Raw genomic sequence first — 27,587 nt, 5'->3', positions numbered from 1 at the left:
TTATACTTCAAACAATCTTTTTAATGACCTCCAAACCGAATTACAAGACTGACATCAGAGAAAGCCACTACAAGCAACTCGAGGTGTAATTCATTATGTCGAAGCACCATCAACAAACCCTTTAAAACTTGGGGACTCTATCTTGCAGACTGCTGAAGATGATGCAACAGAGATTTACCTAAAACACACTGTCTAAACCAGGACAGGATGAAACCACAAGGTATTAAAAACTGTGCTGCTGGTTTAACCATATTTCTTCCTTTTTGAAAACTTATGTAAGAGAGGATGATTTCACTGGATAATAAATTAGAATATTAAAAAAAAACACCAACTTGATATTGAAATTCTGAAACACGGAAGAGACGTGAGAATTACTTTTGCTTTATAAAGCTTCTTCTCTAAAAAAAAAAAAAAAAAAAATCAATGCACTAAGAAAATGTGGATCTGAAGCTCCGGTGCTGCATTCCGAACATGTGAAATCTGTCCCTGTAGACATAGAAAAAATGCTGCAAGAGTGTAATGTGCTCCTTTCCTTCACAGAACTGACACACTGCGACTGCGCATTTTCAGTGTTTATCAATACATAATTTAGACATCATTTAAACAAAAATAAACACATATAAAATTTAGCTGTAAAATGTCTAAACTAAAGCAAGAGTTTATTTTAGCTAGTGAGTTATTGTAATAACTAGCAGTCCTTTCAGGACATAGTTTTGCCAATTATGCAGCTGAAGAATTCACAGAAACTGTGTCTTCCAGAGGTGAGAACAGATTCTGCATCCAGTAATTTAAGGGTGGCAACCCTGCCTATGGCTGGAGGCTGGGAACTAGATGATCTTTAAGGTCCTTTCCAACTCAAGCCATTCTATGATTCTATGAAGAGGAAACTGGTCTTGGTTTGAACACCACATTTCTAGAAAATTTTCTTCTGCTGTTTAGTTTGCAATATTTTACTAACTTAAGTATGACTCTGTATCTTCTATAAATAAAACATCATTATCAAGATACTCCAGAATTATATTTCCACCATTGAATAATGGATAATCTTCATCAGATAGCCATTTTTCCAACGTGTGCTCAAATGGCAAGGCTTCTCCAGAGGCAGTATGGCATAACCTCAATTTCTACAAGAAAATTAACACAGAAATTAATGTCAAAATTTGCCCAAGATGCAAAAAAGGAGAAGGGGGCAGAGGGATGACAAGGAGAGGGAGGGATGTGTAAATATTATTACTGATTTACCTGGGCTGTTGATTTGTTGTTGTCATTTTTAAGGCTTGCTAAGGAAGCTGCATAATCTACTATTTTGCCAATACTCCACTTACTGCAAAAGAACATAGGCTTGCTTTTCTCTTTGTTTCCCTTTGGTAAAAGTACTTGAAAGTAAATTCTTTCTGTCTAGAAAAACATAAAAACAAGTTACATTTATAAAAGATAAAAATGAAAAGAAAATAAAATCAGAAAAGCAAAATGTAATTCCACACATATGCATTGGTACATTCATCAGTTGAGTCTGTGCTTTATGAATCCAAGCCAGACACTGTCAAACAAGACAGAGGTCTTCTTTCTCAAGGATTTATTTAAGCCTTCCCAAGGAAAAAAAAACAAAACAAAACCACGGATCTGTCCTCCTCCCAGCTTGTTCATAAAACTGAGGATGATATTCAACCTGTGCACTTTCCCCACACAAAAATTTGTAACACCAAGGCATACTACAAAAGGGAAAGGGAAGCAGGACTTGAATCTTTCTAAAATGTAAATGAAGTTGTGAAACAGCTAACGCAGCCATGTTATTCCAAACACATGCTAAGTAACTTAGCTTCTAACAGTGTCCTAGCACCTTCCTCCAGTTCCTCCTCCAGTTCTAAAGATGACGAAGCAGTCTCCCACAGCTCACTGCAACACAATTCACAAAACTGCTCATTCTACTGCTGCATCTCCAACTCTGGAATGTGTCTCCTAGAATTTCTATGCCATATACACGAGAATATCAGTCAAGGACAGAATGGCTAACACTATATTGCCACATGGCCCTCCTGTTTTGAGCTGGTCAGTATTGAAAAGAGTACCCATAAGAAGCAGTTACCTGCAGAAAACTGATCCCTGGCCTATCAAGAGAGAAAAGACATTTCTAAGATAGTCTTTTTTTTCCTGATCTTTGTTAGAAAGGACTGCTGGGGTCACACAGTGCAGATCATGCTCAAAGCAAGGCAAAATTAAAGCTGAGCCTAACTACCAGGACTCCTCAGGTAGCAGCAAGTCAGATTCAGTCAAGTTTTGAACATCTACAACTTCAGTGTTCAGCGATGAGAGAATTAATATGCCTAAGAAGCATTTGAGAAACTTCATATTAAAAAAAAATCTGTCAAACTGGAACTTGCTGGGCAGTAGAGTAAAAAATGACTATCTATAAAGAGTTTAGGAGGCAATAGAGAGAGATGCAAGAGTTTATTTATCAGTCTTGACATTTTGCTTCTCTAGATGGTTGGAGAATTAATATCCAAATAAGAAAATTAATGAGAGAGAAACTAACATACAGTAATTTGTGTTAGACTAGTTAGACTTTATTAGCTTTGGAATAAGATGCCACTTTTTAAGTTTTCTTGTAAGTTCTGATGACAGACTTCTAAAAACTATGTTCCATAATATTTGAAATTGATCACTCTCTCTTCAGGAAATATTTCTTACAGTGGCACTGTGAGGAGTGTTACAAGCAGGTCTTTGTAATAATCCTGCTCATAGCAGAAGACCTATCCAATTTAAAGCACAATGAGTACAGAAAAAAATAAATTCATAAGAGGACTCAGTAATAGAATAGCTGCATTTGTTTTAAAAAAATAATTAAACACCTAATTATCACACAGAATGTTTTCACTATTATAAATGCAATCTCAGAGGCCCAAACTTGGCGTGCTAACACAACTTTGTTTTAAAGGACCTGACTGTTCTAAACTCTACACAAACACCTTACAAAAGACATGGGATCAGTGAGACAGCTTTTGGATGGCAAGTTGAAATCTATGTGTAAATGACTGAGGCCTTGGAGAATTAAATCCAAAAACAAACTGAGAGAACTAGAAGAAAAAGTAAGTTAGAAAATGTGTCCTTTCCTTTGAGAAGCAAATTATGGAAACCAAGCATGACTGACCTGAGGCAAGGACTTGTCACCACATGCATGCATTTTCAGTTTCATTAATGCCACTTTTGCTGCTGTTTCACTGTTTCTTGCTCCTTTGCGTTTTTTGCTTTTTATTTCTTCACTTTTTTTAGAATCTGAGAACAATATTATTCCTGTTAGTATGAGTCAAATTTCTCATGAACATATCTTGGAACAAGCTTATATCTCTATGCTATAAGGCTTATTGTATCTCTTATGTTGTCAACTCCCTACCTGTCCTCCTGAAGGCAAGATATTACGTACCCCTATTCAAGGATATTTATGATGTAACAGAACTCTGGAATTATATGGAAAGATAGATCAGCAAAAGAACCAGCTAAGCAACTTGCAAAAGCTGAAGAAATACAAATTGCTATGCTTCTGTAGCTGTGGTGACCACAGCATTCATACGGCAACAGGTGTAGGTTCTCCTTTCTACATGTAACACTCATGAGCCAGTTATGCAGGAAAGAATAAAATCACTGCCTAAAAGCTACAAAAATTGTATTGTGGACTTGTTTTTTTTTTTTTTTTTTCCCACCTTGATTGCATAGGTATAATCCCAGCAGGCAGGCATGTGCACAGAATACAAGCATTATCTGTGTATAAACTAAGATGCAAAGATAAGTGGCTAAGATTAATTACATGATAGTACTTGAATCAAAACAATGCAATAATTCTGAAAGAAACTTGAGTGTCCTTGCAATTTTCAAAGATTTTATTTCTAGGTATATGCTACTCTTTTCTTGTTGCAGACTCAGTGAACACAATTACATGCTGACAGGTGAGTTTAAGGCTATTCAAACAAGGAAATCCCATCCTTGTCTTTCTTTTGCTCAAGCCTAGCCCATTAAAGGCCACAAATCTTCTGAAGAGAACTGTAGTGTATATCTGTCTTTCATTGTACTTGCCTATAATATCTTTAACTAGCTTCTGAGTGGCAGCCATTCGAGGTTGTGGTGTGTCCAGTTTCTCACACTCATGATCCGATTGATGCCGATGTCTATAAATAACAGAGACAAAAACTTGCATTAATTTGTGCCCCATGCACTAACGAACAAGCATTTATCTTTAAACACTGTTCCACTCACCTCAGGCAAAAATGTTTTTCACAGTAGGGACATAAAACTGGCAGAAGTTCCTTTGCGTGGCAGTCCTTATATGAGCACAGGTAAGATCTGTGCTGATCTGGTTTCACAGAATTGTTGCTTATATTCACCTAAGCATCAATACAAAATATTCTGTGTAAATAAATATACCACAGACAAGCCACCAGCCTGGTTACTGAAAAGGACTGTGCCTGCACTTGATTCTTTAGGTAAAACTAGTTTAGCAATTTCTCTTACTTCTCATCAATACAGCTGTTAGAAAAAGAACCATCCCCCTAAACAAACTTAATTTTGTAACACAGAGAAAGGGTACATTCATTTTTTAAGCTTGTCAATCACTCTCAGTTTAATAATTCATAGTTATTTACTATGCATATATGCTTAACCTGAAAATAGCTAGTTCAGTTGCACAGAATTTTAAAGGTAGCCCTATATTATTAGATTACCTCAGAACACCCATGAGCATCCCGGCTCCTGTGCTGAAGACTCAGTGGCAAAAGAAGAAAATATCACAGCATTATCATCATTTCAAGAGAAAAAAAAAGTGCACATAAAAACATTTAAGTGTTTTAAGTGCAATCTGACAAGTTTTATCATAGCAACACTTTAACTAAATTCACAAAATTTATTCGAACAAGTGAATGACTGTGTGGTGCTTTGCTACCTGAGAAGCAAAGAATCACAGAATCACCAAGGTTGGAAAAGACCCACAAGACCACCCAGACCAACCATCCACCCATCACCAATAGTTCTCACTAAACCATGTCTCTCAACATAACATCCAAACATTCCTTGAACACCTCCAGGGCCAGTGACTCCACCACCACAGTTATTCGTCATTCGGGACTTAACGCCCAAAGTTAATAAAGCATTCCAAGACAGTAAGGTCATTAGCATGCTTAAGAATTCAGGTCAAAGCAACTGGAATTTGTCTGTTTTAATGAATTTTGGATCACTTTGAAAGCATCTACAATTTTAAAGTGAAATTTTAGATCTGCTCTCATCTTGAGACAGGTAATCATTTCACTGCTCTGAGAAGAGACCCTGGAAGAAATTTATATATTTTTTTCCACATAAAACAAATACCAACATCAGTACAAACCAAGCTCTAACCCTCATGCCTGCTATAATAGTTAACCACATTCTAAAGACACTCTTTGATTTCAAATCTCTACAGCTGCTTGGGAGAACAGGCAATAAATATATATATATATTTTTTTTTAACTGAATGTATCTAACTTGAGTTACTTCACATTCATAAAACATTTGAGTCTCCAACAATTGTTACACTGAGATTTTATAGGAAAACTTACCAAAAAACACCTGAACAGCCATCACATACAAAGGGGAGGAAATCTGAAAGAAATCATAGAATGGCCGGGTTGGAAGGGACCCCAGATTCATCAAGGTCCAACCCCCTCCCACAGGCAGGGCCACCAACCTCCCCATTTAATACTAGACCAGGCTGCCCAGGGCCCCATCCAACCTGGCTTTAACACCTCCAGGAACGGGGCATCCACAGCCTCTCAGGGCAGCCTGTTCCAGCACCTCTCTATTCTCTTGGTGAAAAGCGTCCCCATGATATCCAACCTAAATTTTCCCTCCTTCAACTTAAAACCAGAAAGGGAGATTTGTTTTCAGTTAAATATATATTTCCTAATAGTTTTTATTTTAATTTTTACCTGTTTAAGTTTTGTTTATTTTTATCACGGGGTAGGTATCTTTATGGACATTTAACAATCGCAGTTACACAATACCCCAAAGTGGCTTTTGTGACTCAGTTCCACTGCTAACTCCTCCAGTTAGCATTACAGAAAATTGATCTGAGAAGGTAAATTAAATGTATATACGTTCTGTAGTGATAGAGCCCATAGAGCCCATAGAGCCCATAGAGCCCATAGAGCCCATAGAGCCCATAGAGCCCATAGAGCCCATAGAGCCCATAGAGCCCATAGAGCCCATAGAGCCCATAGAGCCCATAGAGCCCATAGAGCCCATAGAGCCCATAGAGCCCATAGAGCCCATAGAGCCCATAGAGCCCATAGAGCCGCGCAGCCCCGCTGCTCACCCAGCTGGCGGCAGTCCGGCACCCCGCAGTGCTGCCCCAGCGACAGCTCCGCCATTTTCCTCTCGCGCCGCCTCAGGCGGAAGGGGTGGGGAGCTGAGCAAATGAGGCACGCAAGCGCCATCGCGCTGCTGGAGGACTCCGACCGGGCAGGGGGAGGGCAGGGGGAGGGCACGGGGGGGAAGGGGAGGAAGGGGAGGAGAAGGGGCGGGAGTACGTATGCAGATATGCGGCTCTTCCTGCCCCAGGGTGGGATTCGTGGCACCTGGCGTGTTACCCGTCGCGGTGACTCCTCGCTGCACGGGGCCGTCTGCCTGCTGCTGCTGGCGGAAAAAGTGGCTCGTGCTTTTGGTTCTTTTGAGTCGTGTCAGGTGCAGAACAGTGCGTGTCCAGGAGACAGAGGAAAAGGGAAGGGAGAAGACAAGCTCCCGAGATCCTTCTTGCACTTTTAATTACTGACCACTGCTGTGGTTTCTGTAGGTATGCATCTACGCTTCTGAAAAACTGCATTTCTTTCCTGTGAAAATTTACTCTTTATTTTATCAGTCCTATGTATGTTTTTAAGATAGAATCATCACGGATTAAAGGGGACCCACAAGGCCTATCAAGTCAAACTTCTGGATCTGCGCAGCACCACCAGAGTTCAAACCCTATGTCAGAAGGCACTGTCCGAACATTCCCTGAACTATGGCAGCTGCCCACTGCCCTGTGCAGCCCGTTCCATGCCCACCGCCCCCCGGTGCAGACCCTGTCCCTGACCCCCACCCTCCCTCCCCTGACGCAGCTCCATGCCGTTCCCTCGGGCCTTGTCGCTGTCACACACCGCAGAGCTCAGCGCTGCCCCTCCGCTCCCTGTGAGGAGCTGCAGCCGCCGTCAGGCCTCCCCTCAGCTCCTCTGCTCTGCGTTGAGCACACACAGGGACCTCAGGTGCTTCTCACACGTTTGGCCCTCTGGATTCTTTACCATATTTGTAGCTCCGCTTTGGATGCTAATAGTTTTAGTTTCATTTCCTTTTTATATTGTAGCACTCAAATTTGCATGCAGTGCTTGAGGTGAGGCCATACAAGAGCCTCAGGGCACTTACACACGAGTGTCCTCTTGCAGCACGGTGCAGAGCATGGCTCACAGCTGCCACTCGCCACCACAGAGCTTGTGTCACCACTGACTTCTGCATCCAGTATTTACAAGGAGTCTGTGTCACCTGTTTGTCACTGACATCACACATCAGGTGCTGGCACATTCATGGCTGGTTGGCATTGTTAGTGAGGTGATTGTTCCTCTGAAAACACTCCTTGCAGTATGAGACTTACTAGAAGAAAGACATTGAGGCCATGGAGTGTGTCCTATGAAAGGCAACAAAGCCTCTGTACAAGGAAAGGCTGAGAGACCTGAGACATTTCAGTCTGGAGAATGCTGAGAGGGGAACTCATCATTTCATAAATATGTGAGAGTCAAGTCCATGAGAGTGGACTCATTTTGATGGAGAGCAGCTGTGGAACATGGGGCAATGGGCAGAAACTGGAGCACAGGAAGTTCTGTACAAACAGAATATAGAACTTCTTTAGTATCAGTGTGACAGCACTGGAACGCCAGCCCAGAGATGTTGTGGTGTATTCCCTGGAGATATTCAAGACTGGTCTGAACACTTTCTTTTGTGACCTACTGTAGGGAACATGCTTTGGGAGGGGGGTTGGTTGGACTAGATGATCTCCAGAGGTCTCTTCCAATCCCTACAATTGTGTGATTCTGTCATGGTGTGTCTGGAGCACAAGTCCTATGGGGAGCAGCTGAGGGAACAGGATTGTTTGGTCTGAAGAAGAAGAGGCTCGGGTGAGATCATATTGCCCTCTACAACTGCCTTAAAGGAGGTTGTGGGGAGGTGGGGGTTGGCCTCTTCTCCCAGGTAACAGTGATAGGATGAGGGGGAATGGCCTCAAGTCATGTGAGGGGTGATTCAGGTTGGATATTTGGAAACACTTCTTTTCAGAAGGAGTGGAGAGGCACTGGCACAGGCTGCCCAGGGAGGAGATAGAGTCAGCATCCCTGGCTGTGTTAGGAAATGTGGAGATGTGGCACAGAGGGGACTTAGTTTAGTGGTATGGTGGGGATGGGTTGACAGTTGGACTAGATGATCTTTGAGGTCTTTTCCAGCCTTTATGATCCTGAAACTGGAGGGAAACGCAAGCTGTAGAGCTATCCCTAAACTTTCGATGTCCGGTCATCTCAAAACAGGACTGCGCTTCCTGCATTACAACCAAAGCACGCCGTGAGAGCTCAGCCGAAGGTGGGGCAGGGCAGAGAAACGCGCCAGGAGCGTTCCTTCGGTAGGAGCCTCCCCGTCGCCGCTCCCGCCGCCGCCCCACGTCCGCAGGGCAGCTGCCCGCCTCCCCACCGCCCTCTGTCCCGCCCGGCGCCGCCCGCCCGCCGCCCGTGAACGCCGGTGCTGCCCTCGGAGCTCGCCGCCCTCTCGCCGCTCGGGGGGTACGCGCGATCCGGGGGCGGGAGGTGAGGCCGGCCCGGCCCGCCCCGCCGCCAGGTGCCGTACCGCGGCCCGGGAAGTGCCATCGCGCCTCTGAGGCGGCCCGGCCCGGGCAGAGCCTTCCGACGCCACGATGAGCAAGATCTCCAGGTTCTTCAAGGGGGGCGGCTCCGCGGCCTCCAAGGGCCGTGGGGGGCCCTCGCCGCAGGAGGCCCTGGCCCGGCTGCGGGAGACGGAGGAGATGCTCAGCAAGAAGCAGGAGTACTTGGAGACCAGGATTGAACGGGAGCTGGCGCTGGCTCGGCAGCACGGCACCAAGAACAAGCGAGGTGAGCCCCGTGTCTGCTCGGGAGAACCTTTAAGTGGCGACCTGAGTGGGTTGTGTGTCTTTAAATGGCCAGGTTCCTGCAGTTGGCCGCTGTGGTGGCTTTGGTATCCATTTGTGTTTGGTGCATTGTGGAGTCATTATGGCGGACCGATAAGAGGATGCTTCATTCTTAACTAGTTTTGTGCCTGTAGTCCTGTGGACGGTAATAAGTAAGATCAGGATTCTGCTTACATCAGTGCTGTCGTCTCTGGGAAGCAAATGGTTGGGACCACAGGGACACGCAGACCTTTGAGAAACGAGATAATTACCTCTTGAAGTTGCCTGGATTCCTGATTGTCTACTCCAAGACTTATTTTTTCTTAAATGCTTCCAAACAGAGGCAGAATGTTCTGAATCAATGATTCACAATGTAACAAAAGAGTAGTTCTTTCACCTGCTCCTTCTGTTGCTGGATAATTTAAAAAGTTAATGGCATATAATTTAGAGCTTGTGAGGAGTGTTTTGATTATCCCCTTAATGTATTTGTAATACTTTAGCACTTAATAGTTGTTAGCAGGAAGTATTTAGTTAGGATTAGAAAACATTGGTAGGAATTGGTCAGATTTTAAGGGACCAACGCCAGCCCAGCAGCTGAATCTGTCTGCCTGTGGCATGTGAGCTTTCAAGGATGTCACATTGAGGGTTGTCATGTTCCAGATATCTTAAGAGCGTTCTTACAGACTTCCCTGCCTTCAACTGGAGCTGGCTCTTCAGGGAGGGAATCTGGCTGCAAAGTCACATTGTGGGACACAGTGAACAGATAGCTCCCAGGAATAGGTCACTGTGCAAGAGCAGTGGGGCTGACACAAGGAAACAGGCTCATTCCTATGCCTGTAGCAATTCCTACCAAGACCTAGACATGTTGCTATAGAACTTCGTGCTATGCCTACACTTTAAGCTGCCATTACTGCAGTTTCCTGCCTCAGTCCTGCCTCACACTTCTCCCATCCTTTTGTTGTTAGAGCTTCCTGAAGGGTGTGTTCCAGACAGCAGCTATAAAATGTCTTAGTTTTTCAGCTAGATTGTTTTTGCCCAGGCTAGGTTAAGTTTCTCTGGCTCCACAGCTGCAGAAGAGCTTGGGCACCTGCAAAGGAGGGAATGGTGCAGAGGCAATTACTCACTACTGGGAGAAGGCGGATCTGCTTCTGCAACCTGACTGGTTTATGTGGGTTCCGGCTGTTAGTCAACCCATTGCCTTATGCTTAACACATGTGGCATTAGGCTTGTGAAGCTTCTCTCCCAGGTGTTTGTTTCCTCTGCTGCACTCAGCGTGCAATCCTTCTGGTTTTATCTATGCAGGTGTATGTGAAGTCTTATTGCAAACTGGATTTTGAACTAATTGTGGTCAGAAGTAACTCCCTTTGATCTTTCTTGTGGTTTCCTTAGTAACCCACAGTTAAGGTCATTAAAGAGAAAGTAGGGCAAGAAGTACAGAGAAGGATTTTTTTAGTGTAAAAAATGGTTCTAAAGCCAAAAGGAGGTGGTGAAACTGCAGTCATGAGAAATAAGAGAAACTCACCTCACTGTGCCACAACGATTGAATTTGACAGCCTGAGTAAGCTTAGTTCCCCAAGAATATCCCTCATTTGATGTGACGTTTGTGCTAGTTTTTATCACAGTTCATTAGTGTATAACAACACTAACTGCTCCCTGTGCTATATTACGGAGGAAATCTGTGCTAGACTGCGCCTATAGTAGGGCTGTGTAAACACAGAGTGTGAACGAGAGAATAAAAGTTGGAATCTACAATGCCTTGTTAAAGCAAATATTTCAAAAGGAGCTGGTGGGTAGCTTGATGTGTTCTTTTCGTAATTGCACCTGTGGAGCTTAAAACAGGAGTGTCTGGGATGAAGCAGGATTTATCCAGGTACGGACAGTGCTCCAAGTTAGTATGATCTCATTTGATTTTTACGCTTATGAGTGTGAGTCAGTTTTACTGACACAAGTGAGATCATATTCAGGAGCCAGCAATTTTTCACGAGTTCAGATGAGTCTGAGTCTTGGATGGGTTCATTTGACATCAGAAGATTTAATTTGCCTTAAAGCTGTAACATGTTAGCTATGTAAACAGATCCAAAGTGTCAGCTAAATATATTTGGCATCTCCTTTATGAAGTCTACATCTCTGCAGTTCCTGTATTGAATTTGAAATTAGCTGTGCTTTGGGGATGATACATTTGCCATGTTACCTAATGGTAACATTTTACTGCAGCTAGACTATCACAGGGTTCTCTGAACAGCAGTGTGTGCTAGAATTTCCCTTGGAGAGATTATGTCATGATGAGCAGTATTTATTCGTACAATTCGCATTGCCTTCAAATGTCTCACCACCAGATGATATCATATCATCTGATGTGTTATCAGATCATAACTTAGGATTTTTTTGATTTCTCTTGCTTTATTTTCTAGAGTATCTCTTGATGTTTCAATCATTACACAGCTCCAAAATCTTCCCCAACAGTCTTCCTCACAGCAGCACACTGACTCTTCATCTTCAATATTCTGAAGGTCACGCAGCAAAATTTAAAGGACAGAAAATGATTCAAAGTGTCAGAATTCATGAGGTTCAAGTTGAGAAATTGGGGTAGTGCTGGAGAGGTGCAAGATGTGTTTTCTGTGTGCTTCTTTGGCTCATCATGTCCGGGTTAGCCATGACAACACCCAGTTTCTTTATGATCGTGGGTTAGGATCCAATACAGCTCACCACAGAGAAGCTTTTTCACCTGAAACTTCCCACCTTCATATTGGGTATTCTTTTAGCATGTGGAGGGCTACTGCCTCCACTGTTAACTGAGTGATGGAATGATGACCAGGACTCTTTGTTTATGTGTTTAAAGCAAGTTTATCAGCAATGCTGAATGTATGAATAAGCACAGAGTACAAGAAAATGTTCCCCTAGGGTAGTCCTGGGAAACGTTTGTGTTCTGTTCTTCAAAAGCTGCTTTATTGTTACTGCTTATTTGCTCTAATAGTAATCCTTATGCCTCTGACCTTCACCTCTCCTGTCTCATAGCTTCACAGACATGCAAGTCTTTTATTTCTGTTTTGCTTCCTGAGAAGTCCATTTAGAAGGAAAAGGGTTTTCTGAAGTGTGTCAGTGCCTGTGAAAATAACTTTGTTTCAGCCTGAAGTCTACCACAGATCCTAAAATACAGATAAATGAAAAGAAATGAGTTAGAAGTACATAGAAAGAAGCCATACCTCTTTTTTTTTTTTTTTTTTTTTTTCCTTCTTCATTTTTTTTCTTTTTCTCTATATCCAGAATAGGAATAAAGCTTAACCTAGAGAGCCATATACTACTGAGAACAAACCCTGTGAAGAAGGTCAGAATAACAGGTAGGCTTATATGAGTGGATGCTGCTAAGTACCTTGTGTGGTACATTTGGGCAATGTTCGTGTAGCCATGTAGCATTCCTTTCCAAGGAGCTACTTGTAGCCAGAATGCTGTTGAAACTAGAGAGCAATGCGGCAGTTGCATGCTGGCAGGGGCTGGGCCATCATCCCTGCAGTGTGTGACAGGGTGTGTGACAGGTAGGGACTGAAGGTTTGTGGCAGGGAGAGAAGAGGAAACTTTTAAGTGTGTCTTTGTTTTGTGACTTACAGCCATTGTTCTCTGCTCTTTTTGGTCACATTCAAAGTATCTTGCTGTCAGCTGGAGTGGTTATAATGAGTCAAGTGCCTTATTGTTACCGAATTATTGCCTCAGTTGTAACTGTTTGTGGCTTTCCTCATAGGATTTAAAAGATGAAGAGTGCTGATAATAATCTTGAAGTGGTGTGATTTTTACGGCCTCAGCAGCATTTCATCTCTGTGTTCCTAGTTTGAGCTCAGATTCTGTAATCCATCAGTCCCTTATGGGACATGGAGTTTTTGTGAACCTTAGCCAAGAATGAGATCCAGTGTTTTCACAGTGGTGTTACGTCTTCTGAAGACATAACCACTTTTCCCCAGGGAATTTTAAAGCTTATTAAATGATGTTCTCAATTTTACTTCAGAATATGAGATTACCAATTCCTGTACTGATTGGTGGAGGGCTTGTAGATGAAATGAGAAATCACAGTGATAATTTTGAATTCTGATCTATCATGAGACTGTGATGAAAGTGCCACGACTGTGCCACTGTTTGTGTTCTTTACTTTAGAAACCTGGATATTCAGTGTGGTCAGAATTACTATTACTGTTGCCAGAAATGGCCAATTTTGGTCATTTCTTCTTCCTTACTAAAGCATCAGCTTAGCACGATGCTGGAAAAGCGTCTGTGTGTAAATAACAGTGGTTCTTCAACATGCACACCTACACTGATGTAATAGTCTGTTGCTGTTCCAATCACTGAATTGGAAAATAGAATAAAAACTCAAATTAAAAACAGTGGTTCCTAATCCTACTAAGCTGTGTCCTACTTGTTGGACTTGAAGTAGAGCACAACACAGCTGGTAAACTACAAGGAATTGCTAAGCACTCCATTATGAAATGCAGGAGTTGAATCTGCTTCACTGGAGCAAAACAGAGCATCTGAGACTGCTTTCTCTTTGTCCTGGTGAAGACCTCCACTTGTTCCTTGTTAAACTGGTATTACGCTTCTTCCTCAGACTCTGCCCCTACTTAGACTCATCCTACCTGGCTGTCTTTCCTTTTCTGAAATCTTGGAAATGGGCAACGCTCTCTTTCAGTGTCATTCTTAGAGCTTCAGTAAAGTAAGTTGATGTTCTCTTCAATTTTTCTTTTTCTTTTTCTTTTTTTTTTTTTTTTTTATTAATAGAAATTACATTTCAGTTTATTATGCGTAGCATTTCTGTGAAGCATTTAAATATTGTGCTTGCAAGAATTGGTACACAGATTGCAAAATGCTTGTGTGTGCAGTGGAAAATCACTTAAAAGTAAATTTAATTATAATCTGTAAAACAGAAAAAACAGATTTCAGGTAACAATGAAATTCTCGTTTTATCTGTTTTATCTGTAGGGGCTATAATTACAGAACCCTGCAATTAAGGGCATATGTTACACCTGGGTTGATAAGAAAAGAGTGTGAATTGATTTGCTAGTATAACCTTTGCTCTGTAAGTCATTGACAAGCCACTCTAAGGTCTCCCTGAAGCCTTTTCTTCTCCAGACTGAAAGCTCCCAACTCTCTCAGTCTGTCTTCATAGGACAGGTGCTCCAGCCCTCTGATCATCCTTGTGACTTCCTCTGGATTCTCTCCAAAAGCTCCATCTCCTTTTTAGAATGGGTGCCTCTGACCTGAATGCAGTACTGCAGGTGGGGCCTCACAAGGATAGAGTAGAAGGGGACAATGCTTCTGTTCCCCTGCTGGCCACCCCTCTTCTGATGTAGCCCAGAAAGCAGTTGTCTTTCTGAGCTGCAAGCACACTCTGCTGGCTCTTGTTCAGTTTTTCATCCACCAATACCCCCACATCCTCCTTTGCAGGGCTGCTTTCAGTCCACTTGTTGCCCAACCTATATTCATGCTTGGGACTGCAAAGCTTCAGACTGTGTCCCAAAAGCTGGGTAAATGCTGAATTTAAATACTGAGTTAATCTATTTTGATTGTGGTTTGCTGTCCTCATACACTTTTCTGTAGATTCCAAAGACAGTGTATTTCACAGTCTGTGTGAATGCTTGTCCTTGTGCAGCTAATGATGGCAATTTTGACCATGTTGATTCCAGCACTTGTCAGTAAAGCAGTAAATAGATATTTTAGGGTATGCTTGCTCTATTTGGAGAACTGGATTCCCCAGTGTCTAGATTAATTGTTTTTCACACAAGCAATCGCTTAAACAGAACACCAACAGTAATTGCTTTTTTCCACTGACTGGGAACTGCAGTTGCTTGCTGGCTCTGAACATGATTAAAAAATTAAATATAACAGGAAAAAAGACACAGCTATTAACTGGCTTTGAAAAAGCAATAGTCTGTCTCTTTTTTTTTAAAGTCACAATGCAGTCTCTTTTGTATGCTTTATCTTGCCTGGCACATGTAGAGTTTGGAAAGAATAGCGGTCAGGAAATGGTTGTGGCAAGACTGTGTGTTCCACACCCAGAAACTGAGTGAAAGCCCTTTTCTCCTTCTGTCATGTGCATTTATGCTGGTAATGATTTACTCTGGGCAAAGTACGCTGCTTACAGAACAGTAATCTCCCTGATTTAAAGAGATAATTAGGTGCTGGATTTAAGTGTGGTCTTGTCCACAGAAGCCTTATATCTTCTATATATTTTCAAGTTCTGAGTGCTAAATGTATGTTCCTTGCTGACTACAAGGAACAGAAGATACAGCTGAAAGCCAAGAAGTGTGAATCCTCCCTCTGAGCTAAGGTTAGGTCATTTGGACTTGCCATTACACTTGACTCTTTCTGCTGCTGAGACAAACCTTTGATGCAGAGGTGGCCGTGATGCCAGATCTTCTTGCTCTGTCTTCCTTGTTTTTTCCTTAGGTTTTGAAATCTCTTCTTTCTCATTTCCTACTTTCTGATTTCTCTTCGATGTTTTTCTCTTTCATCCCTATCTTCCCCATTTTCTCCACATGCACATGATGGAATTCAAGATCTTCTGTAGTAGAGGAGGATGCTGCTCTTGCCTGTTCTAAAAGGATTTAACCTAAAAGAGGCTTCCCAGCATGTCCATGCAACAGCATGTTGGTGATAAACAGACTGCTGATCTACTGTGGTCAAAGTTTGCCTCTCTGCTAGTAAGGTAGGAGGGTGAGAACTGTGACTTCTTCTGGTCAAACTCTTACTGAACTGCTTGTCCTTGTGTTTTGCTGTGAAAATACACAATGTACTGTGCCTCTCTGCATTCCAGCTGCTTTACAAGCACTGAAGAGAAAAAAGAGGTATGAGAAGCAGCTGAGTCAAATTGATGGGACGCTCTCAACCATTGAGTTCCAGAGAGAGGCACTGGAAAATTCGCACACGAACACAGAAGTGCTCAAGAATATGGGTTATGCTGCACAAGCTATGAAAAAAGTGCATGAAAATATGTAAGTCACTTCTACTAGCTTTCAAAAGGAGCTTGGTAACAACTTTTAAACTATATCATTGCTATGGTCTGTTGTATCCAGTCATTCAGTTTTTGACTTCATTTTGGTTGAAGCATTTAATGTCAGGAATGCTGTTGGTGCTGTTGTGTTAAATTTGGCAGAAAAATATCTTTTCTTAGCAGCAAGTTTAAGTGGAAGTCCAGCTAACTGAAGAGACCCAGGTGGCACTTTTTTTTTGTAAACATGCCTTGGCAGCAGAGACCTGTTGCTGCCCTCAAGTTTTCCACAATAAAACTGGATTTCTTCAACTAAGTGGATGCTCTTCCTCAAAGTCTCTAAGCTGGACTGTGTGGTTCAAAGTACTAGTTAGGCTTGAATAAAAGATAGAGTATTTTTTTCTTTTTGTGTGTGTAATACTTTTATATGGCCTATGTTGTTTCATGAGGTGTCTTCCTGCCTGAATAAAGAGTTATATCAGAAAGGTTGTTCTGGCAAAAGTAAACAGGAACCAAAACAATAATGAAGTTAACAATAAAGGGAAACTTCCAAGTGCGGTCCTTCTAAGTTTCCTCCAGTTCTGGTGAATGTTTAACATCAAAAAAGATCCATCTATAAAGATGCTGACCTCAGGAAGGAGATGTGCTCTGCCCAGTGATTGTAGCTGTTGGCTGATGGATGTATGAGAAACAGAGAGAGGGGAAGCAAAGGCTGCTGCAGAATGACTTGTGTTGTTATGCCACAGTGGAAGGAATTGGACTGAGTAAAACACACTAAAACTTGCCAGGAAACAGTAAGGTTCAAGTAAGGGAAATTACTCCATGTGAGTTCTTCTGCTTAAACAGAAGTAAACTGGGGTCTCTTCAGGTGTTTCCGAGTCCCTTCTGCACAATTTGAATAATGTGTCTCTAAAAACTGCTCTCTGTTACGTTGCAGGGACTTGAACAAAATTGATGACTTGATGCAAGATATCACTGAGCAGCAAGATGTTGCTCAGGAAATTTCAGAAGCTATCTCAAACAGAGCTGCGTTTGGTGATGAGTTTGATGAGGTCAGTATTCTACTAAGAACTGAGTTTTGGCTGTAAAATCACTCCATAGTTGTTTTGTGGTACAGTGGTTTGTTCCAGTGTTTTATTTCTCAAAAGGTGAGGACATGAAGTTCCGTGGCTCTTAGCTTATCCTATCTACGACATCTTATGTTTACTTAGATCTTTGGAGAAATAAGAAACATGGAAATAATGAAAATATGGACTAAGAAAAAGAAAGTTTCAAACCCAGAGCCATAGTTGTTATTTTCAATTGTAGCATTCTCAGTTGCACCATAGAAGGAGAAGGTCACTAAAGCATGCTTAAACATGTAATTTGTACTGCTCTAAATGGATACTGGAAGGTATAATTTGTTGTGCTCCAAACAGGCATCCATTTAACAAAATGCATTTTGCTGTCACTGCACCATGAACAGCCTACTGCTCCCAATTTTTGCATACCTGGGCCACATTTTAAGATACTGTATTGTTTTGGTGCTCGTAGATGCTGGTCCTGCCATTATTTTCTGGATTTTCTATTGTAGAAAAAAAATGTAGAAGTAATTCCTGTTGCAGGCAGTGAGGGTTCTCCTCTGGAGCTCTCTTCCCAGGCACCTTCCAGGAAACTCTAACTTCTGAAACTTTGTTGCAGTAGCTTTCATCCAATGGTTGGATTTGACCGTTGTGTGTGAGGAGGTCCTTACTGCTGAGAGGTTGAGTGTGCTTTGTGCAAACTGTGGGATGTACAGCTGGACACCAGCCTGAGTTAAAATACAAAATCAAACTAATTGTGCTACTTTGTGTTAAGATGGCCAAGCACTCGGAATCATTTGAATAATCTCTTAAAGAATCAAGCAACTCCCACCCTTCCAGTTAATTAATTCCTACGTACCCAAATGGACAGCAGAGAAAAATACATGTGCTAAATCGTATTTGCTTAATTAATTTATTTTTGCTTTTTCATTCAGAAGTTATTTTTTTCCATGAGTTTTTGAAAATGGCAGTGATTCTCTGTATTTTTTTTCTCTCTCCATTATCTTATTTCCTGTTTTTCCACTTTGAATCTAAATCATTAATATTGGTGTAGAGAATGGGATTTGGCTGACGTAAACTGGGCTCCAGTCAACTGGAAAACATACTGCCATCCCATGCAGCTGTATAGGATCACTCAGTTTTCATCAGTGCTTAACTTTCAGGGGTCTAGACTCATTAGATGTAGTGCAGATTGACCCAAAATTTCCTGAGATGCTGGTCTGAGTTAATGAGTGTTTCCTGTTTTGGGAAAATAAGCCACTGTCAGTCACGTGAGGCATCATTGTAGCAGCACTGCTTTTGCATAGGAGCCTAATATTTACAGCACTTGTTCAGTCGTTGGGAAATCTGGTTTGCATGCTACTTCAGCTTAAGAGTGCTAGAATCAGTGGCTTAATCACTAGGTTTTTGAAGGATTTATGCTGGAGGAGGAGATTTCATTTTTTCTTTTCATTTGAAGGACATTTTGACCACGCACTTGGATTTCCTCTTCACATGCATACCACTGAAACATGTAATTTGTGATGCTCAAAATAGACACGTAAACATAAGGGTTATTTCTCCCTGGCATGACACTGAATGTATGAGGAAGAGTGCAAAACAAGGTCCTACCATAGCTGAGTAGAATCCAAGGAATAAGCTTTTTAAAAAGCATGAAGCCTTTTTATTTTTAATATTATGCTTGTAGATGAGACTATCTGCCCAAATTAACTTCTGCAGCCCAAAGGTGTGGTGTGCCTCAAGAGTGAGTAACAAGACCCAGGAGAACAACTCTCATCCCAGTGCTGCTTTGAAATCACACATAATCCTGGGCCTAGCATAAAAGGATGGAAGCACAACAATTAATGACAGTCTGTCTTATAACCAATGGAAACTGTTTGGTCTTTAAAATGTGAGAAGATGCACATTGAAATTAGAATCTGTTAGAACTGCGCAGTCTGTAGATTTGGAACAAATCTGATGAAGGCATTTGGACTTTTTTCTCTCCGTTTGCCTTTTCGTCACGAATAGTACACTGGCCTTTTTTGTTTCTAGTTTTATACTTTGACCTGTTTCTAACTTCCATCGTCCTTATTTGAGCTTTCAGTGAAGGTTATTGTATTCACAGTTATGAAAATGATACTTGCAGTACACTACTTGATAATCTTTCTTTATCAAGCATAAACTGTTATTTCAGTCATACTTTGCTTTACGGTGGTTACAAGTGCCCATGTCTGAGATCACTGTCAGGACAATGAATTTGTTAATGTTCTCCTTGAATTTAGGATGAGTTGATGGCAGAATTAGAAGAACTGGAGCAAGAAGAAATGAACAAGAGAATGCGAGATGTCAGGCTGCCAAGTGTTCCATCCACATCGCTACCTTCTCGCCCCGGTAAACTGCTTGCTTGCCATTTTAGGTTTCTCATAATTAAGCCATGCTGTGTGTCAAAGAGTGTGAGAAAATCACAGATATGTATTTAACTCTGCTTCGTTTTCTAAAGCATTGTAAATTCCTTACCTATTTTTGCATAGTTTATTAGAAAAAGGAATTCTAGTTTGATTTGTGAGAGCACTTAGGACCAAAATCTCTATAGATCTGAAGAGGCAAATTCAGGGAACTTGACCTTTCACGTCTCCTGGTGCATCTCCTGCTGAAATATAGTGAAATCACCAGAGAATGGGAAGATTTATTTTTTTTCTCATGGCAGTGAAATAATCAATCTTTTTTAATTAGAGTCTGACCTAGATACAAAACATTTGCATCACAAAAATTCAGTTTTTCAGGTTAGTGGTTTGGTATTTGCCACTGATACTGTAATTAGAAATGCAAGAGGTAGCAAGGCGTGCAAATTGAAAGAAACATTGTCATGCCTTTGGTTTCTCTCTCTGGAACATTAAGCAGTACTCTTGTTTTTCTGTAGTTATGCTGTGTTTGTTTTGAATTAAGCTTGGGACAGACAACTGTTAACTGTATCTTTCACTGTGTCCCTGTTCTCTAGGAGCTGTAAGACTTGCTGTGTATTGGTGCTAGTAAAAAGAAAATAGATAATCAGAGGCAAGAATAACACTCATGACACAGCTGTGTGGTGCATTCTCTGCAGAATGGGGTACCTAGGTCAGCTCATTCTGAAGACTTGTGTGTTTTGGCAAGTGACACTTAAATCCCTGAAAAGCAATTGAAAATGTTCCAGCTGGAACCGTGGTCTCATCTCCTTATGTTAAATGGAGGAAAAGCCAGGAAGAAAATGGATTTAGGCAAAGTCAGTGCAGATTGTAGTCTCGGCATTTCTGGCTTGTTCATATCTCCTTTTCCAGATCCAGCTGTGCCAACTGAGTGTTTTATTTGAACCCACACCGTCTTCATGTGATTCTCATTATCCCAGATTTGCTACTTCATCTTTCTAAATGGCTGCTTTGGGAAAAATTAGTCGCTTTTGCAAAACTGGCTAATCTATTTTGTAACTGTATGCTTACTTTTACAAAGAAATAAGAACAAAGCAATTAATGGTTCTATGCTGCTTCTAGTTGGACATGCATGATGTTAGAGGTAGAGGAAGTGGGGTGGAGCAAGACACTATGACCTTCCCCTGCTGAACAGTAAGCCAGTGGCACCTGCAGAGTAGGAGTTTGACCTGTTGGTCTTCTGTGTCCTTCTCCCAGCTTGAATCTTTAGAAGTGGTACTCAGGATCTCTTCTGTGATGGTAGCTCCCAGCAGTAAGGCAGGAACTAACTGGCTGCACTAAAACAAACACGCAGGGCTGGTGCACACCCAGTAATGCAAATCCTGACGCACACACAGCACAGAGCTGGGGAGAGCCTAGGCTGAACCTGGGCAGTAGAGCATGCAGTGTGCAGGTCACTGAATGGAGGCTGTTTGTTCAGTTTGAAGGTCACCGAATGAGGTTATGATTCGGGTGGTGTGAAAACAGAATGGGAGGTTTGGGCTTTAAAAAAACAGTAAGAAAGTGAGTGTAGGACCTGAGCTGAGCATTACTAACTGCTGTGAGCAGAGCAGCTAACCAAGTAGCCACTCGAGCAAAGCATGCTTAGGAAATTTTTTCCTTTCAATAGATGATAATTCCCATTAAAATGTAGTGATACCATTTGGAAACTGGACATAGAATCACCGGGTTAGAAAGGACCTACAAGATGATCTAGTCCAGCCATCCTCCCATCACCATTTCTACCACAACCTACTAAACCATGTCATGTAGCACCTCATCCAGACATCTCTTGAACACTGCCAGGACACATGCATGATGTGTGCATGCAGAACCCTTCAGCAGTATTTGGAAAGGTAGCCACCTTTCCAAGGTAGTCACAGGCCAGCCAGGGACAGGTCATTTGCTTCTGCTTAAGTGGAGGGGAGAAAACAGTGTTGCAGTGCTTGCTCACTCACTGTAGGAGCTTTTTGGGGTCAAATGTGTTTTCTGTAGGAAACTTTCAGCAGGAGGTAAATGAGACCTGTATTGTTAACAGTGGGGTTGTATGTGAGCTAATGGTGTGACGCATCAGTTGTACCTGTGTCTTAGTTTCAGCAGGGGTGGAATTGTTTTCTTCAGTGTCTGGTATGATGCAGTGGTTTGGAGAAAAACAGCGTTGATAACACACCGATGTCTGTAGCTGCTGCTAAGCAGTGCTGTACAGAGCCAAGGCTATCAGCTTCATCACCATTACCTATGTTTACCTTTCTTCTCAGTAAAGTGACCCAAGATCTTAAAACTAAAAAGCAGTATGCAAGGCCTGATGTTCACAAATTAAATTGTTTCTGATTGTTATTATTAGTTAATGATTATTGTTAACCTTTCTCTTTGTGCAGTTTCAACCAGGAAGAGAGTGGAGGATGAAGATGACATGAAGCAGCTAGCAGCCTGGGCTTCCTAAGAGCACGGTCTTTTCCCAACATGGAATGTTAGAGTACAGATGTAAAGAGCTACAATACTGTTATAAACTTACCAATTTAGCATGGTTGTATTTCATACACTTTTAAAAAATAGTGAATCTTGCTAAGAATTATTTGATTTCCATATTACAAAATGAGTTTTAAACCAAGCAGACGGAAAACAATAATTGCCAAAGCCTCCAAACTCAACATTTATTCCAGCCTGGGCCAGAGATGTTTTGTTTTTAGTATCAGTTTTTATTAGGTTATATCCTGCTGTTCTGCGAGACCTCGATGCCTCACCTGTGCACACACACAGCCGGATGCATTACTGCAATTAAAAAGATAAATAATGGAAGCCCCATCCTAGGGGTGGTGTGGTTCAGGCTGTTAGCCAAACAGCTTTGTACACAGGACCAGTGAGTTCGTTTGAGCCCGAGAGCTAGTAGCTATTCATTTGGGCATGGGACCATGGCACCTTGTGGTGTTCTAGATATTAAGAGAAGACTCTTCTGTAGATCTTGTAATAGTCTATTCACTATTTTGTTTGTTTGTTTTAACTGTGGCAAGTGACAGCAAGACTATACTGTGCACAGCTGTATGGTCAACTTGAGTCGTGTTTTAAACTGTTTCCAGCTCAGCTAAATGGCAGCTCCCCTATGACTGGAGAAAATAACAATGTCCAAGATTATGGAGCTCCCTGCTAAAAACTGATCCTTTAAAAAAGCCAGAAGAGACTTAGCCTTCCTGACATCCTTCCTTCCACCGTGGCTTTCTGGGACGAGTCTTTACTTTGGTTGAAAATACCCATCCTCACAAGTTGAAATTCTACAATTTCTAGATAATTTTTATTCTGTTCCTGAATGGCAGCAGTATCAGTGTGTGATATTCAAAATGCCTTTTTAACCCTTTCTGCTGATCTGAACTGCTTGTAAAGTTGACATGTTGTTTTTGGTGTAAGGAACAGATGCCACTGAGTGTTAGCCCACTACATATATGGAGACATCACTGTTAAAATACAATACAATTAAATATGCTGGCTTGTACAAAGAAACTGTATTTAATCAGACTGAATGGTAGGAGCTTGCTGTAATTCACAAGGAAGTAGTAAAACACTGTGGAGTTTCTAGGGAAGTGGAAGCAGAGTCACATTGATGTTTGTTTCTTCTTTTCGAATCGATGTAATTTGGTGATGATTGAACCACTCGGAGAGTAGTGGGAGGCTTGCTTTCTATAGATCCATAGCAACAGGAGGCTGACCAGTTACCCTGTGGGCTTTTGCCTGTGATTTGCTTTAATAGCCTACAGTAGGCTGCACACTGTGGTATGTTGGGTTAGGCACAAGCTAATGTGCGTTTCTGGACGTGGCATTCTGGTGTGCTCAGAACCTTCCAAATTGTGTTCTTTGAATGAAACCCAAGATTACTAACATTTGTAAAATTTCTGTTTTTCAGTACTTCATTATCTGTAGTGGAATTGCTTTTGGTTTGCATCCATCCGAAAGCAGAACTCATAGGATCACAGAATGGCCTGGGTTGAAAAGGACCACAATGATCATTTAGTTTCAACCCCCTGCTGGCAAGTCTCTGCCTTAGGTACAGAAAGTGCTGGTGGATGCTGATTCATAGCCCTGCAAGGCTCGGGGACGCATCTGGGATGTCTGAATGCAGGCCGTGCCAGCACAGCCCTGTGCTTCGCTTGGGACAGCTGGCTCTGTGCTCTGTGAGATGCTGTTTAGCACATCAGCAGGCAAGAGTGAGTACTGGCACCGTGTTACTGTAAATACACTCTCTGTTACCTTGAACGTGTTTTATCAGAGGACTGTGGAAGCAGGTGGTGACTCTGGTTAATTATTTTAAGGTTGTTTTCTTAACAGGCGTGGACATTTTAAACCCGGATAGCTTGACAAAAATATTGATTAAGAAAAAGAAGAGTTAATATATACATGTCTTGTAAATAAATATTTTGGTGCCACGATTGTGCTGGGTATTGTTTTCCTGGTGGGGAAAAGCTTACCTGTGCTCCTTGCGCTGCCATCAGGACACAGTACTCTATTTAGCGATTGTGAGCATTTTTGAGAACATTTTTTGACATATTGGTCCTTCAGCACCAGCTTCGAATTCAATAAATCCTCGAAGGTATAAAAAGAAAATGGGGGGAAAGAGCGGTGAAGACGAATGAAGCAACGCGGCTGTGTTTTGTGGAGAAGCTGAGCAGAATGCGCCTGCAGTGAGCGTTACGGCCTGCAGGCGGAGCTCTGCGCACAGCGCCCGGCGGCGGCGGGCTGCAGGCCGGGCTCAGTGCCGTCATTCCTTCCGCTCGTAGCGGCGGGCAGCCGGGAAGCCCTGCTCGGAAAGCGGGGCTGTCTGCTGTGCTGCGCTCTGGAGCAGCTCGGGTACCCTAACTCAGGTGTGCGGGAATACCTCGTAGAGTTCACCAGCTGCCCTTCCTCACTGGCATTGCTACAACAGCTGCAATGAGAAACAGTGCTGCAAGAAATGCTGCATTTGGCTCAGCCGTTTCCCCTATAACAAACACACAGGGAAATAAAAAACTAAAACAAAACACAGAGAAGACCACGTACAGATGCACTGGTTAAGTGGATTGTTACTAATGGCCTCCCCTATGGCTGAGATAGAAATTTTCTAAAGGAACAGCTGAATGTGCAGGGCAGAGATCACCTCACGTGTTAGGGGTTAAAACTTCAGCTTTCAGTGCCTTGGAAGCTCTGCCAGAAAAAAAATGTGCTTAACTAAATGAGCTTCCTAGGGAAGAGTATCCCCCACTGCAGGCCGAGGCATTGTAGAAAAGGTTTCTAATAGCATTAACCTGACTGTGGATCTTATGCTGCGCCAGATACACAAAGGGCTTTCTATCACAGAGAGAACAGAAGAAAAAAATGGTGGGAGAAAATGATAACTAATGAAGACATGTATTTATGTAGACGGATAAGCTGTCTGCTGTCTGGGGCACATATTTGTCTGGGTAAACTGAAATCTGAGCCAACATCTGCTTCACCAGCGCAGAACAGAGTCCTTTTGTTGAGAGATCTCGCACTCTGACTTTTGAGATGTCACAAGATGCCTCTATCTATCTCTTGTCATCTGGGCAGTGAAGGCTGTGAAGGCCTCCTCCTGAGAAATGCAGAACTGCAACATCCCTGTATTGCACAGGGGGTGCCAGTAGGGCTCAGCAGCATGCCAAGAGCACAAGGTAGAAGAAGTCATTTGCGCACGTCATCTTTCTTTAGCACGGTTGAGCTTTAGTTTTTCATTGATTAATACTCCTTCGTAACACATCAGCATTATGGTTTGCACGAGAGGCTGCCTCGCCTGGGCCCCACTTGCACACATAAGCAGCAGCAACACCTGCGGAGGCACATCACCATCTCACTGAATGGATGGGTTGGATTTTATTTTTAAAGATTCCACTCAGGAAGAGTTTTCTCTTCTGCTTATCCCTGTGCTCAACTCAAAGAGTTGCATATTGATGTTACTAGCCTTGCATTATTCCTCTAAGCTATAATGTAAATTTTCTACCTTAACAATTTACATTAACACACAAAAGATAAACTCAACACAAGACTTTACCTGACCATACAGAATAACTGCCATAATGGGGCAGATTTATTACCTGGTGCCTCTGCTTATCCCTACAGCACAAGGGATGCCCCATCCCTGGAGGCATTCAAGGCCAGGCTGGATGTGGCTCTGGGCAGCCTGGTCTGGTGGTTGGTTACCCTGCCCATGGCAGGGGAGTTGAGACTAGATGATCATCGTGGTCATTTTCAACCCAGGCCATCCTGTGATTCCGAGCTGTACATACTGCAGAATGAGAAGAAAAGAGGGAACCCTTTGCACTGTGAACTATGCCCCCTATTTGCTGGTAACTAAGAACTAGGAAAGTCACAGGAAATCTGAGGTGAGACCCAGCAGGACATTTGCCACATATCACAACTGCTTTCTAAACTGCATTTTGGTTTCTTTTACTTATTTTCAAGCACACAAAGCAGTGATGCAATCTTGAAAGGTCAGTGCACAACCATCTCCCATTAGGCACTTGCAGGATGAGCAATACTTGACGAGCCTGCTTTAATTGCGATCGAGCAACTAGCAGCATGTCATGGCCATCCTCAGCGCTTCCACTCAACAGCTGCAGCAGCTGTGATTTCTTCTAGATGAACAGCACTAATCTGCGGGGGTCAGAGAGCAGAGGCTTTTTGTCTCCACTGCATTAATGGAAATGTCTTTTCAGTTTCAGATGAAGCTAGTGGAAAATAATATCATAAAATCTAGAACAAGCTAACTTATTAGTGGGGATATTTAGATCCATTTGAAACCCAATGAGGATAACCCAAGACACAGTTCCTGTACGCAGATAGGAGACTCACCGGATCAGAGAAACATCCAATTTTAACCTGCTGACAAGTCTGTGGCATCAGCAGTAACATTAAGACAAGACCAAGTAGCTTCCTGTGCAATTAAGGTGAATCATATAATCGCTTTCTTCCTCATTTTCCAAGCAGAAGTAATGCAATACCTCTCTCAGAGAAAAAGTGGGGACAAATTCCTTTTTTGGAGAGTACTTTGATGACTCTTGAGACACAGGAGAAGTCAGCACAACACAGCAAGCACTTACAATCTCCATGGAGCTCTTAAAAAGGATAAAAGAGGTAAAGGTTTCCATGAGGACTGTGCTGAACACCACAAAACAGACGAAAATACTGCTGCCAAAGGCTTAACAAAGTGTTGTCCAGAACCTACCAACTTTCCTTAGATGGTACTTGGCCAGTGTTGGGAGCTGACCTCTGCAACCTGTTCTAGGGAGCCTGCTTTGGTAGGATATCTAGATGATAGCTAAAGGTCCCTTCCAGCCCCTACAGTTCTGTGATTCTGTGATCCCGGAATCCCATTTATTATGTCAGTGTCTCATCAGATGAGGCACAGCACCCATGCACAGGTGAAACCCACGCTGATCGCCTCTGTGCTGCAGGGGTCAATCTCTTCTCTGACACTGGAAGGGAACCACAGGGATCATTGAGTTACCTGCTCTCAAAGTTCAAACTAAGGAAAAAGGCTGTGATGGCACAGGTCAGCTAGCCAGGCACACCTTAAGGCATATTCTTTGTTTTACAGGAAAAATACGTATCTAGATGTGAATGCTGGGTCTGCCTAGAAATCTGAATGCACTCTGAACGTGGCAAAGATTCAGTTGAAATGCAGAAAAGAATGCTAGGAGGAAAGATACCCCCCCTCCTATTCAATGAAGAGAGTGTCTCTTACAGCATTCTTCCTTTCCTTGGTGGTTCATGGCTGTGGACTATTTATTTCTATTGTGACATTCATAAAGCAACAACATAAGCCACCACCACACCACAAAAATCAAAAATTACACACCACAAAACCCACAACTAAAACAGCAGCAACTTCAGAGCTGAAGTCTTCAGAATTTTTCCCCGTTTATTATTTTGCTGAGCAAAAACGGGAAAACAAAAACCTGTAAAACTTCTGTAGAAAT

General features: G+C 42.3%; 2 protein-coding genes across 2 annotated transcripts; one reads left to right on the top strand and one right to left on the bottom strand.

Annotated features, from left to right (window-relative positions):
- ZFAND1 (zinc finger AN1-type containing 1) lies at positions 1–6,500 on the bottom strand. The gene is made up of 8 exons (XM_048938718.1): positions 6,335–6,500; positions 5,580–5,622; positions 4,713–4,752; positions 4,249–4,376; positions 4,069–4,160; positions 3,149–3,273; positions 1,243–1,398; positions 1–1,124 (listed from the first exon to the last, which is right to left on the bottom strand). Exons 1-8 carry the CDS (start codon positions 6,453–6,455, stop codon positions 954–956), a joined length of 876 nt encoding a protein of 291 aa, XP_048794675.1. The 5' UTR covers positions 6,456–6,500; the 3' UTR covers positions 1–953.
- Positions 6,501–8,740: 2,240 nt separating this feature from the next.
- On the top strand, positions 8,741–24,258 carry CHMP4C (charged multivesicular body protein 4C). The gene is made up of 5 exons (XM_048938727.1): positions 8,741–9,140; positions 15,972–16,149; positions 17,083–17,197; positions 19,471–19,579; positions 22,008–24,258. The coding sequence occupies exons 1-5, from the start codon at positions 8,945–8,947 to the stop codon at positions 22,070–22,072; spliced, it is 663 nt and encodes a 220-aa protein (XP_048794684.1). The 5' UTR covers positions 8,741–8,944; the 3' UTR covers positions 22,073–24,258.
- The last annotated feature ends 3,329 nt before the right edge of the window (positions 24,259–27,587 follow it).

Source organism: Lagopus muta, chromosome 3 (genome assembly GCF_023343835.1).
Source record: "Lagopus muta isolate bLagMut1 chromosome 3, bLagMut1 primary, whole genome shotgun sequence".
In the NCBI taxonomy this organism is placed as follows: Eukaryota; Metazoa; Chordata; class Aves; order Galliformes; family Phasianidae; genus Lagopus; species Lagopus muta.
This window is presented reverse-complemented; position numbering and strand designations above follow the sequence as displayed.